We start from the raw sequence: 15,449 nt of genomic DNA, 5'->3' as shown, positions 1-15,449 counted from the left end.
TGAACTTGGAGTGCGACGCTAAAACCATGGCATGAAATATTTTATACTGAGTGTGGGAAAGCCTTCAGGATCTTCCTAAGTTCATCCCGCAAGCGATCCCGATGATATATCGGAGCGAGTGATGCTGCATGATTCCGAGCCACAAACTTATCAAACATATCGCAAACCCCAATTAACCCCACAATTGCAAACAATCTTGACTACAAATAAATAGGCCCAACCCCCCCCCCCAGCGAATTAATATATACCTACCGGTTGCAGCCTCGAGGCACCCGCGGCCTTGAGCAGACAAACGAAAACAAAAAGTCCAGTAGTGGTAAAAGTAAAAGTAGCAATTCCCAAATCCAGTTCCGACTCCAGCTCCAGCGATTATAGCCCTCCTTAGCTCTGATAACAACAGGACTGAGGAAACGAAAGACAAAAGTATTAGGAATATAAAGGGCTGGTAGGTGATGTAAAGGAATACGAATAATAAAAAGACAACGCAGACGCGCAAGAACAAAAGTCAAATAAGCATCTTCGTAAAGTCGTAGCGTTCGTGTATCCGTATGGCACTAGACGGCGCAGGCACCCACTTGCCAGTTTTTTTTGACCAAGAAAAGTGAGATGAAGATCGATCAATATCTTAAAGCACAACAGCTTTGCCTTTTCCTCTTCGGCTATCGGTCCCAGCTTCTAGCACTCTTCTGAGCCTTTCTTGTGCGCCATCAGGCTCGCTACCGTTATCTGCTGACAACAAAGAACTCCGCTTCCCTCCCCCGCCAAAAAGCCCACCCCAACTCCCCGAATGTCTCCATCCCCTGCTTTCAGCGGTTGGGGTATTTGTTCTTGTTGAAGTCCCTTCCGGGAAGTAGGCCAATGCTGAGGAGCTAGCACGCCGTCCCCATAATCCCGAATGTCTCCTGTTGGGCTGAGGTGAAACAGGCGCAATACTGTTACCGGTGGGGCTTGTGAGTGAGATGGAAGTTGCGGTTTTGGGGGGTATTGGGTAATAAGAGCCCGTAGACGCAGATCCCGGGTCGGGGGCAGGCGAAGATGGTGAAGGAAGAACAGTACGAAGTTGGAGATGAGGTGAAGCCACACCTCGGGGGTGCGAAAAGGCATTTGAGTGGGCTAATGCTGGTGCAGTAACGTTGAGCATAATCTCAGAAGTTGGCGTTGAGGACATTCGCCTTCGCATCCATACCGAATTTTCGTGTTCTCTGGACGATGAAGCTTCGCCAACTTCAGACCGGGAATGTCTGGGCACGGGGGTCGTCTCAGCTGATTTGCCAGACCTAAAAAGAACGTTGAGTTCATGAGCCTTTTCCGCAAGAAGTCCGTGCAGCTTTGGGTAGTGTTTCTTGTGCGCCGAGGTTAATGGCGACAAGCGCTCTTGTGCCGGAAGCATTTCGTCGATAGCTAGTAAAGTAGTAACGATAGATGTTAATGTAGTATGGGTGGCTTCAGCGGCTTCTGCTAATGCGTCCACAGCACTTCCTGAACGTCCATAGAAACATTAGAACCTTGTGTGGGAATCCTATTGAGATCAAATAATCACCTCCTTTCAAACCAGATGATTCTGAATCTAAACGCTCGGTGCGAATTTTAGTAGTCTTTAATGCCTGCGCAGTTAGCTTATCGGCCTCCTTCATTCGCGCGTCGATATGCGACTGGGCTTCGACGAGCCCGTCGACCTCGGTTTGTAAGGATGACTGATACTCAGAGCAGAGCCGGGAAACGGCACTAAGTGCGCCCGTAACTATATATTCGGGGGAAGGAAAGTTGTTAGGGACAATAACTTGACTGAAAAAGTGCAATCAAAAGTGTAATTACCGACCTTCGGGCTCTATTGATTTAAGAATGCCGTCAAAGGAAAAGGAGTCTATGGATGGAAGCACGAGCTTCTCCGGATCATCCTCCTGCACAAGGAATCAACATTCCATCCATTCGATAGTTCAAGCAAAGGCAAAACAAAATTGAACGGACCTCGTGGATCGGGGACGCGATGCTAGAAGAAGCTGGCCCAGGGTTATAGCTTTTGACAATGACGGGCTGGTCGACCACCGCGCTTCTGGTATGACGATGTCCATACCTGTGTCTATTTCCTCCCACCCCGCTTCCATTTCCATTTACTATGCGTGGAGCCCTGTTGGAACTGGGCTGCTGTTGCCGCTGATTGACGTTGTTCTGATGGTTGTGGTGATCGCGGCCGGGCGGAGCAGCAGGATCATTATCGTTGCCCCAGAGGGAGAAGATATTTGAAAAAGTTGTGGATGCAGGGAGCGAATGCCGGCGGGAAATACGCAGGAGAGAGGATTGGGCTTCCGTTGTGATTGTGGGTGCGTCGAAACTGTCGGGAGAGGTGTCAGGCATATCGAATCAGAACTAGAGATGAGGTAGGGCGGAAGGGGTAGAAGCAGGAGCAACAGCAGGAGAAGCCGCAGGAGCCTGATTAGAGATTGGGGAGGGTGGGAAAGAGAAGGCAGTGGATGGGTGGATGTGAGGGACAGATAGATAGATGGAGGGGAGGGATGGGCGGGGATGAATGGGGGGGAAACGATTGATTGATTGATTGATTGATTTAGGTGGGGGGAGGGGGAGGGGGAGGGGGGAATGGCCAGCCAAGCGGAGAAGGAAGAGCTGCCTGCTTGTTAGTTCCGGCTTTCGTAGAGGTAGAGACGCGCAAGCAAGCAAACAAGCAAACAAGCAGGCTTCGTCCCTATCACTTAACTTACTCGCGGGGCTTTCAGAGAGACGTTCGAGACTGGAAAAGACAAGCAAATACCAGTACACACAAATAATGGAGTTAATCTCTCAAAGTCTCACTCACAAAGCGGGGCGGGCAGATCCAAAGCCCGGGGGGGGGGTCAAGACAAGGTCAGAAATGGTAAAAGTGTGAAGGAGCTCTTTTGCATTTGGAGGCACCGGGCGGCTGGTTGCTATTCCAAATCGGCAGAAAGGTGAGGGGCCAACAGGACGATGCCCTGGGGGATCGGTAGAGGTGGGGCAGGGGAATAGGAAAAAGGAAGGGGTGTGGAGAATCGGAATGGAGAGGGTTCAGCGTTACCAGTACTGTACGAGTACTCGAGTTCCTTCTGGCTACCCTACTGTGCTCGAGAAACGGTGATGAGGGAGGGTGTAGAGAAGGAGGGCTGACACGCTGGCAATGCATATGATCACGGCCATCGCCTTATTACCCTGTTTACCAGGATCAAGGCATTCCAATCCTGGTTTACTGGCCTGAGCTAAATGCGGTACAGTAGACTACTGGTGCTCTAACTTACCAAAAGTCTGAAGTCTCGCCAATTCATGGGGAAATGTTAATAACAGAGTGCCAGCATTTTGAGCTCAAACGATCCCTGTTTCCCTGCAATCAAGTTACCGCCACCAAGTTACAGCCACAGAAACCACTTCTGACGGTAAACGGTTACAGGGATGTAAGGCCATTAACCAGAGCAAGCAGGGTTAGTCTTAGATATCTGTTCATATCATAACTTCTTAGAGCTGGACTTTGGACTTTTTTGGAGATGCGGCCGCTCCCCTGATTATGGTAGAAGGTACAAGTACGAGTATCATACCGGTAGGGTAACGGCTGAGCCTCCCACCCGATACATTACAAATTTTTTGCGTATTGGGATACACGGTAGCATCTTCACAAGTCTACCGGGATGATATCCTAACTTAACCTACCGATGCTGGTTGTCCTACCCCAACCAAACATTCTCACTCGACCCTAAGTCTCGTCCATGTTGCTCCTGAATTCTGAACTTGAGTGAATGTGGATACGGTGCGTGGACTGCGCCAGAGAGCGTTGATATTCAAAATCAAACCACTCTACAGTCTTCATACTGGCTCAAGAACCTTTGACCACCTTTTGTGAGATTTTTCTTCGCCGGTGTGCGGTGCAGTACTGTACATGATTATGGTAGTTCCGCACCACAAACTAACATCACTTCCACGACTTTTTTTTTTAAGTTTACTGCTATCGATCGGTTTTAAATTTAACCACATAAACCTGCGCCTTATCACTTTGCGGGAGTTGGTATGCTGATTGAATTGCAGGTAATTATACTCAATTGGTTTTCTTGTATCACGCTAAATCAGGAGCCCAAAAGACTATGGCCGAGGAAAGGAAACCACCACAATAATAAACCATCATCAGTACAAACGACGGCAAGGTTTCTATAAGAGAACCACAGGAAGGTTCGAAGCAAAGATTAATCGCTAGAGTCGATGTACTGCCCCGGGTTTGGGTAAGAGTTTATGCATCCACATTTTCATGGGATTCCATTTCTTCTCCCGGCCCCGCCCTCCACTGCCAGCATATAAACTTCCAGTTGAGCTCGGGCCTCCAGAAAAGACCCATTTGTTTCCCTCCAGCCTCTGCATTGAGTGCTCCAGTTCTGGTCATCCTTGTTCCGAATACCACAGACCCAACACGGCTATGAAGGAGTGCCATTCCGCACATTACGCATGGCTCGTGGGAGAGGTACACCTGAAGATTATGACACAAATAACCGTCGTCCCTCCTATCGTCGGCCTCTTTTCCGTTCTCTCCGTTGGCATCTCCATCCGTATCTTCTTTTTTAATGTTGGAATTTCCATTAACCTTCGTAACGATCTTGCCGGAAGCTTCTTCATCTTCGAGATATATCCCATCCCAGACTTCAACTTTGTTGTCTGGCCTAACATTCTGGGCTCTGCCCAACCTCCTCTGGGCCACCATATCAATGGCTCTCATGGCTGCATGGTCGAGAGGGTTACTCCATCCCTTCTCATTGCAGCGGAGTCTGGCATCACCAGCAGCCGCTAAAACTTGTCCTGTCTGGGGATCGACGATAACAGCGCCGAAACCTAGACCCTCCCCAGAGAATGCTGCCTTTGCCGCTGTTCGCTTGGCAAGCAGTATGTGGTTCTCCGGATCGACAAGCCCTCTGAGGGTTTGGGAGACAAGGGAAGGATGTGGCCCATAGGGGTTTCCACGCTTGTAAACAGCGGGCCAATACTTGGCTGACCATTCGGTTGCTTGAGCGGCTGATATGGGCTGAGAAGATGGAACGGCTATAGTCATAATGCGGGGAATTGTGCCGGTAGTTGAGAATGCTGGAAGCTCCCGAAGAAAGTTGCTAAGATTATCTTCAGAAATATCGGCAACTGGACAAACAAGGAGGTATAAAATGTTTTCCTCCGGTGGCGTAGGAGGCACAGCGAGGAAATCTACCAATGGGTCTGGAATATAACATGGTTTGACCAAACGGCGAAGGTGTTGAAGAGAGGTTGGAACTATAGCTCTGAGAGAGGATAGAATCACATTGGCAGACCTGGAAGGGATAGGAACTGTGAAAACATCAACTGGAAAGTAATCAGCAACTGCTAGGCGAGCGGTATACAAACGTGATTGGAACAGGGAAGCTAGGGGGAAATACTCGTTTCGATGGCAGCTCTAATCTCTTGAAGGGTCCTTAGTGGGACAAGATTACGCAAAGGACTGTCCTTGTCGAGGAGGAGGATTTCTTCCTCCTCATCGAAAAACTGTAGACGTATTTGCATGTTGGCTTGTGCCGCAGAAGTGTATCACGGCGGAACTTGTGTGTGGGGGGGGAAGAGGAAACCATAGGGGAGGGGATGGAGAGTGTGAATGGCTTTTAACAGTGGGAGTTATGGATAGGTGGGGCAGGAAGGATGAGAGGGGGTTGAGGGTGAGGGTAAGAAGGGAGCAGTTTGTAGTATGGGAGACATACCAGCTGGGGCAAGGGGATGTGCAAACAATAGCGTTCTTCACTTAGTATCATACTGTACCTTTTCGGGTTCCATCGTGGGAGAAGCAAGATTCGTCATGCTGTGACGTTCAAAGTCCTGATTACGAAGAAAAAAATTGCTAGAAAATTGTAGTGGTGGAAGCCGCTGTGAAAGTAGACGGTGCAGTCGTATAGATAAACTCATATAAACGTATCTGGACTTAAAGGCATTCTAAATATCGATGGTTGTGGATAGTTGGCATAGAGATAGTTTGTGAAAGTTTGGGTTCTTTAGGATTTTTGATATGCGACCCTGATGCTGCTTGCACGTGATATCCCACGTTCCTGTTGTATCTCTCATACTGCTTCAGTAAACTTCGGTACCAGCCGTCATTTCCTTGCTGTCGTGGCGCGTGTCGTTGTCCAAGTTAGGAACTAAGTTGTCCGGGTAACTGCATTGTCAAGCCTTGGCACGCCAGGGGAGCGAAGGGGGTCTTTGGACACCTTTCGTGAAGTTGTTTCCAGCTTTCCAGGTGGAGGAAAGGTGCATCCGATTCTCCCAAAACCAGCTACTACAGTTTCCGGTGTAGCTTCGCTCAGTTTCGGAAGGCTCAATTGCCTAGTTTTTTTCTTTGAACTTTTTTCTTTAATCGGAATTCCCTCGTGATCAGCATATCAACACAAGATGCGATACCGACCGATGTCGGCGCGGTTAACGCCCATCTTAATTCTATCGTTCCTCTCACTACTTCAGCCTGCTCAGATGGTCAAACATGAAAACTTCAAAACTTGCTCGCAATCTGGCTTTTGCAAGCGTAACCGTGCGTTAGCAGACCGGGCTCAATCAGCCGGTGCTTCATGGACGGCACCGTATGAGCTTGACGGAAAGACCCTCCAGCTGAAAGACGGTGTTCTAACAGGTAAAATATGGAAAACAGAGGCTGGAGGAATTGAGCTTCCTCTGGAAGTCTCGCTTTTTGAGAATGGTGTTGCAAGAGTGACTATCGATGAGGCCCAACGAAGAACGGGGGAGATCACCCTTAGGCATGACAGTAAAGCTAGGAAGGAACGCTATGATGGGGCTGAGAAGTGGGCATTGGTTGGGGATCACAAGTGCCAGAAGACTGCGACAATGGAGACGAAGGAAGGGGTCACGACTGTCGCTTACGGCCCGGATAACTATGAAGCACGGATTACGCATAAACCCTTTAGCGTTCAGTTTTTGAAGGGAGGGGAGGTTTATATTGTCTTTAATGACAGGAATCTCATCAATGTTGAGCATTGGAGACCTAAGATTGAGAAGGCTGAAGGAGAAGAACCAACCGAGGATGAGGAGACTTATTGGGAGGAGACATTTGGTGGGAACACTGATTCTAAACCCAGAGGTAATCTCTACACTTTATCATCTTTGGCTGTTTTTTTGTTTTTTTTAACAATTTCAAGGTCCTGAATCCGTTGCTTTGGACATTACTTTCCCGGGATACGATCACGTGTATGGTATTCCTGAACACGCTACCAGCCTATCGCTCAAGGAAACCCGGGGAGGCGAAGGCAACTACAATGAACCGTACCGCCTATATAACTCCGATGTCTTTGAATATGAAACCGACTCCCCAATGACTCTTTATGGCTCCATCCCTTTCATGCAGGCACAAAAGAAGGGCTCTACTGTTGGAGTTTTTTGGCTTTCCGCTGCCGAAACATGGGTGGATGTCATTAAAACCAAACAAAACCCCCATGCTCTGACAACCGAGAAAGCGTCTACACAAACTCATTGGATTTCTGAAAGTGGTCTCCTAGACGTCTTTGTGCTCCTCGGTCCCGATGCGGCCTGGGTTTATAGGCAGTACGGTGAACTCACTGGTTTTACCACTTTGCCTGCAATGTTCTCCATTGCTTATCACCAATGCCGCTGGAATTACGTCTCCCAAGATGATGTCAAGGATGTTGATAGGAAGTTCGATAAGTTTGACATTCCCTATGACGTTATCTGGCTAGATATTGAGCATACAGATGGCAAGAGATATTTTACTTGGGATCCGTTGACATTCAGTAAGCCGGAGTCTATGCAGAAAACATTGGCCAGGAGAGATAGAAAAGTATTTTCAATTCCATTTCAATATACCCAGGGTTTTCTAACCGTGAATAGCTCGTTGCAATCGTTGACCCGCATATCAAGAATGACGAAAATTATGCCGTTGACAAAGAAATGGTTGCAAAGGGGTTCGGCGTCAAGGATAAGGGTGGTGAGAAGGTGTATGAGGGGTGGTGCTGGCCCGGATCGTCTCATTGGGTGGACTGCTTCAACCCTGCTGCCGTTGACTGGTGGAAGTCACTCTTCAAATTCGACAAATTTATTGGATCTACCCCTAATCTCTGGATCTGGAATGACATGAATGAGCCCTCTGTTTTCAACGGGCCGGAAACTACCATGCCAAAGGACAACATTCATCATGGTAATTGGGAACATAGAGACGTCCACAACATCAACGGAATGTCTTTCCATAATGCGACATACGAAGGCTTAAAGATCAGATTGGGCAGTGGGAAGGAGAGAAGGCCCTTTGTTCTTACCAGGAGCTTCTTCGCTGGAAGCCAACGGAGCGCTGCTATGTGGACTGGTGACAATCAGGCCGACTGGCCTCATTTGCAACAGGCGTTCCCAATGCTGTTGGCCAACGGTATCGCTGGATTCCCTTTTGCTGGAGCCGATGTCGGAGGTTTCTTTGGCAACCCATCTAAAGAGCTTTTGACCAGGTGGTATCAGGCCGGAGCTTTCTACCCGTTCTTCCGTGGCCATGCCCACATCGACGCCAAGCGAAGAGAGCCGTATCTTGCAGGTGAACCATACGTCTCAATCATCAGAGATGCTATCCGTCTTAGGTACTCTCTCCTTCCCGCCTGGTATACCGCCTTCCACCAAGCGAGCCGGGAAGGCATGCCGATCCTCCGACCCCATTTTGTCATGTTTCCTGACGATGAAGCTGGATTTGCTATTGACGATCAATTCTTCTTGGGTGGTACTGGGTTGTTGGCCAAGCCAATAGTTAAAGAATCCGCTACCAAGACCACCGTTTACTTTCCCGACGACCAGGTCTACTATGATTACTTTGACCACACCACATATCACCGAAAGGGGCACCATGAGGTTTCTGCAGCTCTTGAGGAGATTCCACTTTTCATGAGGGGCGGTCACATCATTCCTAGAAAGGATAGGCCAAGGAGAAGTTCGGGTTTGATGAAATACGACCCGTACACATTGGTTATCGCAGTGAGCAGTGAGGTAAGTTCCTAATTTCAGTGGATTATTTAAGCGGGCTTTCACTTATAATTGTAGGGTACTGCCGATGGTGTTCTCTACGTTGACGATGGTGAGACATATGCCCATCAGTCCGGCGCATACATTCACAGAGCCTTCACGTTCAGCTACGGAGACAATACCCTCCGCTCGGGAAATCTTCACCCGGAGCCGGCAAAGGCGGCGGCCTACAACAAGGATATGAGGTCTGTGAGGGTGGAGAGAATCGTGATTGTCGGTATAGGTAAGGAATGGGCTGCAAAGAAGGTGGTGGAGGTCAAGCAAGGTAGCAAGACTTGGAAAGCGAAGATCGTTTACACCGAGGGTAAGGACGGTAAGGCCAATACGGCCGTGGTTAGGGACCCAAAGGTTAGCATTACCAAGGACTGGAGTGTCAACTTCACATAAAGTATTATTTGTTTTGGAGCGGCAACAGGGGCTGCGGTTTTATTGTTTCTTGTCGTTTGCTGTGCGGGATACCATGGCATGCAGCGTATTCGGGATATGGCACCTTTTTCTTTTTTTTTTGTTAGGGAATCCAGTTTATAGACCGAATCCGATGAGTGAAAGACGAGGGGTAACTGTAGTTTCCAGTCCATGATATACCAACAATTACCCCCCTCCCCCAATTCTGTCCCATCCAATTCCATCCCATCCAAACAAATATGCAATACTGCCGCCCATAGCGTATATACCCTAATTCAAACACCCGCCGCTACTGTCGGAGTACTCCCACCGGCGGCGGCGTCATCGCGCTCGCGAGCCCGCTTCCGCTTCTCCAGCAAGCTCTCCCGCCTCCGCGCCAGGATCTCTGTCTGCCGTTTATCAACCTGGCTCAGCCAGTATCCGAATGATCCGCTGACAGCGGCGAAGACCGGGTATCCCCACGCCGTGTCGCGGGCGAGGAAGGGGCGCATTTCGATGCCGAGCTGCCACCAGCGGGCTGCGATCCCTGTTTGTCTGGTGTTAGTGGGATGGAGGGGATTCGGGGGGGGGGGAAGTACCGAAGAGGGCCCAGGTTAAGATTTGGGGCATTGTCGTGGTGGTCTTGGTTTTGGATGGTTTTGTTTGGTTTAGTTGCTTACTTGGTTGATTGGGGTGGTGATGGTTTGAAGTGAGGGACGATCTGTTGTGGTGATAGGTTGGTTTTCGGTTGGGTTGGGAGGGCTTGGCGGGTGGGTTAGGGATTTTGAAGGTTCTGGTTGGGGGGTTTTTGTGATGCTTGAGGGGATGTATGATAAATCATGATGATTTTAAGATTGAGCTATCGTGGCTGAGTGTGGAATTGAGTTGTTTTTGTTATAATTTTTGTGCGGTATGGACGATGTATTCAATTGGGCGCCATTGGAAAGGTTGGTGTCGCTCCGGATTCTTAGATTTTGGAAGACGGCGATATCACACCGTCCGCCGTATCTGGACGATTTTGGTGTAACTCGGTGAAGCGGTGTTGGGGATAATTTGATAATCGCAGCCCCTACTTTCTGGCCGTTCAAGGGGTTGGTGACTTCGATTAATTCGAACCTATAAATCGAAATTCCTATTAATTTTTCTATTTTTAAATTTTGGTGATTGAACAATTCTTCTTCTCCTATCACTCCTACGGAGTAAGAAGATGCTCTCGAGTGATCCCGCATAGTCTTGACTTCTAGCATTGGGATAGAGAACCTAAAATACGCTATGATTGGTACTGTACACTACGGTACTCGGGTACGGTATATTTAATTCGTGGTAAGGTTGGATTTCGACGCTTTTTTTTTGGTAACCTCTTTATTATGCATGATCTTGCTTGAGCTTTTTGATGCTCGATTTTGGGGCTGGTGGGTGGCATCTCATGGGATTCGGAGGGCTATTACGAATTGAAAAACACGGTTATGATAGGTGGCGGCTTGCTTTCGATGTATCACATTGAACGCGCAGCCCGATAGCCGTTATCTCATATTCGAAGCGTGGATGTCTACCTACAGATACCCGTCCGGTCTTATTGATTTGGCTCAGGTTCTTCTTCGTGGACACCTCACGGATCTTTTAGGACGGCGGGGTAGATGTGGAGGAGACACCACTGGCATAGCCAAGATACCTGGAAATATGGATCCATTCCTGTTTGGTTGCCTTCGGGTCACAAGGTACAGGTTAGTGACACTTGGGGATGAACTGTCCTTAGCAGTGCCCTTCATCGGACGGCGCCTTCAGGACTATTACGGAAGATATTCTAGCAAGGCCGGGAAAGTATCATACGCAATTTTTTCTCACGCCCGATGTTAGGTAGGAAGTGCTCCCTATGGAGATTCGGTAGATGTTGTCACCGCAAACCCCTAGGGGAGGGGTTTTTCCGTGGGGGGTGGTTCGAAGGATTCGTTGGGTGGCGAGATATATCTCTAATACTGCGTTGATATTAATACCATGTGAAGAGAGTACAAGTCCGTAAAGCCTAAATTATAGAGAGTCCTATTGGCCATTTCCCCCTACTGACCGGCTGGTCGGCGTCGGTGGGTGGACCACTTTTTTTTTTTTGGATCGGGCCTTTCAATCGCAGTTACTGGAGATATCTCCGCATTTCATATAGGGATGCGGATATGCAACTTCCGTGGACAGCTCTGGTCTTGAGGTTGGGGGGACAGACTGACCGGTTCCGAGTACCTGGGACTCGGGACTAGATTGTGTAGCAACAGTGCAGGTACGTAGGAGGTGGATAATTGGTTAATTGATATTCAGCGGGAGACCCACTCCCCCACACTGAAAACTGGACAAGAGTGAAGAGCTTCTCCAGCGCCGTCAGAACTCTATTGACAATGCCATGTGCCGCTAGATGTCTAGCCCGTCGCAACTGAGCATGTCACAACCGCTTGCGGGTGACCATTCATGAGTAGATGGGAAGAGCGGGACATATCCCAAGGTGCAATACCAGTGCAGTTCTGGCCGGTGCCCTTTGCAGCGGGCCGATCCAGGTATGATACCGTAAGGTGGATACCGGTAGACTTTGAATTTCTGTACTGTACCTGATGCCTACACCCGTTTGCCAAAGCGGGGTTTTGGTGTGAACATTCTTGGAGTGTGGTACAGTGCAGAGTCCCTTTCCGGGCCGCTGCGGTGCACTAGTGTGCCGTTTCATATTACATCCGACTCTTGTTAATATTCACGGTCGCTTCTGGAGTGTCCTGTGTAGAGAGGTTGGCGGCGAAATGATCCATAGTAGGGGCGAAAGTCATGTCGTGGGTAAGGACCTGGAGATGAAAGTGTTGTAGGTGTGTCAGTTACAGGAGCACAGGCTGCCGACTAAAAAAAATACGGGACCACTCATACCCGTGTGCTTCTGCGCAACCACTGTAGTATGATAGTCTACCTACCGGTCGATGTGGTGCGTGTGCTGGTCTCCCTATAACCCGCTATCGGGATTACTCCATCGGAGGCTGTACTTGTCTAGAAGAAAATTTCCCGAGAGCTAATAGGAACGCTCGACCCATAACCCTGGCCACTCTCATGGGCGTTCGCGGTATATTGTCCGGGCGGGCTCAATCGCCAACGGAACTGGCTCATCAGGGGATCGGGGGGTCGACCAACCATTTGACCATCCCAATTCCAAGTGGTACTTGTAATATCATAGAAACGGTTTTTTACAGAATGCCCAGTCTGCAGCCTAGGGTATACAAATAAGATTCGCCTAGATCGCCGTCTATCCTAAGCGGCCGGGTTTTTTCATTGGGGAGGAGGGGGGGAGGTCCTTGGTCGGCTCACTGACCGGTGATTCTGTGGTGCTCGATGGCTCCGGAGGGAAGTACTGTCGGGCATAAGCCACACATGTGGTATGGTATCATATGATACCGCATTAGAGTGCTCTGCCTCACATGATATGTATAGCGCTTTGTTTATATATTTGTGGTGGATAATCGTGGGTACGGGTTTCCAACCGAGGAGGCCGGTGTTGTGGTGGCTCGGACTACGAATCACAGATAATCACTCGTAATATATGTTGTCCTGGATGGGTCAATTCTAGCTTGTACTGTAAATATATCCTTGAGCAGATTCAAGGCGGGACAAAACACACCTTGGGCAAGAATAGTGACTTCAGTTAAGGGGTCGGTCAAATTTTTTTTTTTAACAATGTCGCAGAAGCACGAGCACGGTATCTCCTCCAAGGGAACTGCGGGATCTCGCTGTCTTCTTTCTTGGTACTTTATCAAGTACACAACGCTGTTTTCATGTGCTCCCAAACATACAAAAATCAAGAATTCTCATCCCCCCATATAGAATGCACCGTGATGGGGATCATATATTATCACTCGCCACCCAATCGGGTTCTGATACGATACGATACTGTACGGTAACCTGCCATGAACTTGGAAGACGCCGTTAGCCGACCCAGCAATAGCTATTAGGAGCGTGATAAAAAGAGTTATGGTGAGGTGACGAGAAGGACCTGGTGGAAATAAGGGGATAGGGGGCGTCGGGAAGGGGAGGTTAAGAGAGGTGTCGGGGTCAACAACTGTTCACTCACGGATTAAATGGAGGGATCCGCCCTTGGATCCCATGATAGAACAAAATAAGCAATCACCCGGTATTAGAGGTTTTGGTGTGGCATGCTGTTTGCCTGTATTGTAACTCTCACCTGCGATTTACCGTTCGACATTGGTTGACTACGACACGGCAATGTGCGGTGTCTGTAGCAGTGGGAGAGAAGTGCGCGTAGTATCATAGCCCTCCACTTCAATATTTTGATGTTGGGGATCTCGGGCGCCACGGATTTTCACTCAAATGCCACAACTGATCTAAGATACTGATGTTGAATCAGGTAAGATGAGTACTTTATTCTATCCTAAGTTTTCTATACGCCTAGCTTAAACCCTTCTTAAATCTTGGACAGATACCCTGCTTTCCTCTCCAAACCCAAATCCTCCTACCAGTGGGAGATATGCATTTGTTCCCAAGGTAATATTCTATGAAATATCATACCTAGCTGGCGCAGTGATTAAGGTGCCAAGAGCGAATTACCCCCTGCTGCGATTACCGGAACAGGAGCCCAATTCAATTCACACTCACAGCGGGTTATTATTGAACGATCCATCACGTATGGCAGGAGGAGTCAGGGATCCTGCCCTATGGATAATGGGAGAGTGGAGAACCTAGTCTTTGTCAATAAGGCTATGGGCTTACCAATGCTGTTACGGGGTGGTAGAATCCTACTAGACGTGCACCCACGGGTGGGGTTGGCTATCGGCGGGGTATGATATCATAACAGAAAGGGCAGAAAGCTTTTTTACTTCCTTTGCTTCGGGAAAGTAGCTGTGGGTTCGGAAGAGCTATCGGCGTTTCAGCCATTATTCACTACAGCAAATCACACTCTCCCTATTGAATGCGTCGTGGGAGGATTTTTCACCAAAGCCGGGTATATATAGTGCTCTGTGAAGGAATACAGTAATAGGTGCGGTAGAACTCAATCTTCTGCTAGAATTTGTCTGAATTTCTTGGGATCCCCTCTTTGAAATCCTGAAAATTGTTGGATGGTTGACCGATCCAGGCCAGGTGTTAGAGGAAAGATATCAGATAATAATTATAAGGGAGAAAAGGGGAGGTCTATTGCCGGCAACGGGAGGCCTGTGTAACCAGTATTGTAAACTTGTTGTGGTTAGAGAGAAAGTGCAGTTTGCCGAAGTTCTGTCTATAGGGGGTCTGGTGAGCACTCGTGAGCACATCACTGACAATGGAAGATGGAAATAAAAATAAACAATAATAATCCAATCTAGCCTTATCCAATTCGAAGAGTCAGCTGTGGGATTTGAGGGACACACTCCAAAAAACCCACGCCCTTTGGGCCCTTTCCCGTTTCTTTAATTCGCAGATATCATACGATAGCAGAAGTCAATCGGACAATTTTGAGGTTTATGGCCACGATAGATTCAATATTTGCATGCAAGCCACTCTGCTGCTAGGTAGATCAGAAACTTCCCCCCCTATCGCTTCCGAACTATATAGTATTATTGGGGCACTACTGGCGATGGCTCCCGGCCTGTTCGTGGGCGATCCGGTACCCGTGGCACATGGCTTCAAAGCTGGAGGCAATTCCCTGAACGGGATCAGCCAAAGATATGGATGTTTTGGTATGATACTCCTCTCTTGTGGTAGAGATCATGGAAGACACCTGGGATGCCGTGGGTGATTGTGGAGGTTGCTGGGGTCTGGCGGATCCTTCGGGACTGCACTGGATCGTTATAGAACTATAGTGATTTAGGGAGAAGGTTGCCCAGATGTGTCATTTCTTGGTTATTTCGGGAGCGTGCAATGGAATTGGGGGTGTGGGTGAAGGTATAGGGGTACAATCGGTGATCTATAGGTGGGTAAGAGTGCCCTTATTGTGTTTTATATCTACTCCTGTCTTTACTGTTATCTTAGAGTAGAGGAGTAAGATAGCAAAGCTTCTCATCTTATCACCCTACATC

At 48.6% G+C, this 15,449-nt stretch overlaps 4 protein-coding genes; 1 reads left to right on the top strand and 3 right to left on the bottom strand.

Moving 5' to 3' along the window:
* Nucleotides 1-625: 625 nt before the first annotated feature.
* GSTUM_00003342001 (uncharacterized protein) lies at nt 626-2,355 on the bottom strand (the record flags this gene model as incomplete). The annotated part of the gene is made up of 4 exons (XM_002836943.1): nt 626-1,479; nt 1,541-1,741; nt 1,820-1,901; nt 1,969-2,355. The coding sequence occupies 4 exons, from the start codon at nt 2,353-2,355 to the stop codon at nt 626-628; spliced, it is 1,524 nt and encodes a 507-aa protein (XP_002836989.1).
* A 1,888-nt stretch (nt 2,356-4,243) lies between these two features.
* Nucleotides 4,244-5,532, bottom strand: GSTUM_00003341001 (uncharacterized protein; the record flags this gene model as incomplete). Its single annotated transcript, XM_002836942.1, has 2 exons — nt 4,244-5,334; nt 5,409-5,532. 2 exons carry the CDS (start codon nt 5,530-5,532, stop codon nt 4,244-4,246), a joined length of 1,215 nt encoding a protein of 404 aa, XP_002836988.1.
* An 888-nt stretch (nt 5,533-6,420) lies between these two features.
* Nucleotides 6,421-9,573, top strand: GSTUM_00003340001 (uncharacterized protein; the record flags this gene model as incomplete). XM_002836941.2 has 4 exons in its annotated part: nt 6,421-7,105; nt 7,164-7,819; nt 7,870-9,003; nt 9,058-9,573. The coding sequence occupies 4 exons, from the start codon at nt 6,421-6,423 to the stop codon at nt 9,424-9,426; spliced, it is 2,844 nt and encodes a 947-aa protein (XP_002836987.1). The 3' UTR covers nt 9,427-9,573.
* A 16-nt stretch (nt 9,574-9,589) lies between these two features.
* Nucleotides 9,590-10,110, bottom strand: GSTUM_00003339001 (uncharacterized protein). XM_002836940.2 has 2 exons: nt 10,023-10,110; nt 9,590-9,970 (listed from the first exon to the last, which is right to left on the bottom strand). The coding sequence occupies exons 1-2, from the start codon at nt 10,051-10,053 to the stop codon at nt 9,720-9,722; spliced, it is 282 nt and encodes a 93-aa protein (XP_002836986.1). The 5' UTR covers nt 10,054-10,110; the 3' UTR covers nt 9,590-9,719.
* Between the last annotated feature and the right edge of the window lie 5,339 nt (nt 10,111-15,449).

This window comes from Tuber melanosporum (assembly GCF_000151645.1).
Source record: "Tuber melanosporum whole genome shotgun sequence assembly, scaffold_168, strain Mel28".
NCBI lineage: Eukaryota > Fungi > Ascomycota > Pezizomycetes > Pezizales > Tuberaceae > Tuber > Tuber melanosporum.
This window is presented reverse-complemented; position numbering and strand designations above follow the sequence as displayed.

Coding starts and splice junctions, on each gene's coding strand:
- GSTUM_00003339001 (XM_002836940.2), bottom strand. CDS start 10,053: ATGCCCCAAATCTTAACCTGGGCCCTCTTCG. Junction 9,971..10,022: donor CTTAACCTGGGCCCTCTTCG/GTACTTCCCCCC, acceptor CCAGACAAACAG/GGATCGCAGCCCGCTGGTGG.